Below are 1202 nucleotides of genomic sequence, written 5' to 3'. Positions count from 1 at the left end.
TGTGGCTGATGGGGGGAGGTGATGGGGCTAATGGGGCGAAGGTAAAGTGGGGCCGGGGGGCTCGATGATCAGTTGAGGGGCGCTAAATCGCAATCACGGACTTACATCGATGTTTAATTTTAGGCAGAAAAGAGTTTGTATTTCGCAAGTCTGACTTCAGAAAGGAAAACTAATGACGTCACAATTGACTAATGATACACATATTCCCAAATTGACCGAACTTGTTTCTTGATTACAGATATGCATCTTATTCTAGAGCTGGTGCCGAATCATTCAAGTGATCAACACGAATGGTTTATGGAGAGTCGGCTCAGTAAAGACTCGCCATTTAGTGATTACTATATCTGGGCAGATGGAGACAATGGAGAACCGCCGAATAATTGGGTAACTCAACATACCAATACAAAAATGGAAAATTTGCTCTTGTTTTTAATGCCTTGTTTAATTTGGGTAGAAAGTCAAAATAAATGGACTCATTATGGACATTGTTGTTGGCTATAAAATTTCACGACGTTATGGATAATTGTTTAGGCTACTATTGATGTTATCTATATTATTATACAGTGCATCCTTAATTCGAGACCCTTCTAATTCCCGAGACCCCTTTAATTCAAGACCACTTTTTTTTAAGAACCATCTTCAATATTTTAACAGAAAGCTAATTAGAGACCAAACCAAGAGACTACTTCAATTGCAGGTCCCGAAGGTGTACATACAAATATATGATGAATATTTTAATATGGTTAATATTATTGAAATTAACGAGTTCTTAATTACGTCTATAGATCAGTATGTACGGAGGTTCTGCGTGGACGTACATGTCCGCACGCAATCAATGGTACCTGCACACGTTTTCGGAAAATGAGCCGGATTTGAACTACAGAAATCCAATGGTGGAAAAAGAGATGACTGTAAGTATGAATACTGTGTCAATTTCAGTTAGACCTACTCTAATTTCAGTAAAAATACTCTGCTACAAAATTCCGTGGTGGAAGAGATTGAGTTGTCGGCTTCCGATTAGTTACTCGGCTTCAAAATAAGTAGGTTGGTTTCTTTAAGAATCTCTGCTTGGTTATTTGGTTATGCTTAGCTTCTAATTAGGGTACGAAACTTCTGACAAATGAGGCCGGGCTTCCGATGTGCTGGGTTTCATGTTAACCGTGCTTACCTTTCAATTTAGATTTTTTTTGTATTACTTAATA

General features: G+C 38.2%; 1 protein-coding gene across 1 annotated transcript; it reads left to right on the top strand.

The window, feature by feature from the left end:
- Positions 1 to 206: 206 nt before the first annotated feature.
- Positions 207 to 1055, top strand: LOC117124216 (oligo-1,6-glucosidase-like). The gene is made up of 2 exons (XM_033270365.1): positions 207 to 384; positions 786 to 1055. Exons 1-2 carry the CDS (start codon positions 241 to 243, stop codon positions 1038 to 1040), a joined length of 399 nt encoding a protein of 132 aa, XP_033126256.1. The 5' UTR covers positions 207 to 240; the 3' UTR covers positions 1041 to 1055.
- Positions 1056 to 1202: the final 147 nt, after the last annotated feature.

Source organism: Anneissia japonica, unplaced genomic scaffold, assembly GCF_011630105.1.
Source record: "Anneissia japonica isolate Jap-2015-1 unplaced genomic scaffold, ASM1163010v1 scaffold19333_len1202_cov179, whole genome shotgun sequence".
In the NCBI taxonomy this organism is placed as follows: domain Eukaryota; kingdom Metazoa; phylum Echinodermata; class Crinoidea; order Comatulida; family Comatulidae; genus Anneissia; species Anneissia japonica.
Note: the sequence above shows the minus strand (reverse complement) of the source record. Positions and strands in the feature narration are given on the sequence as shown.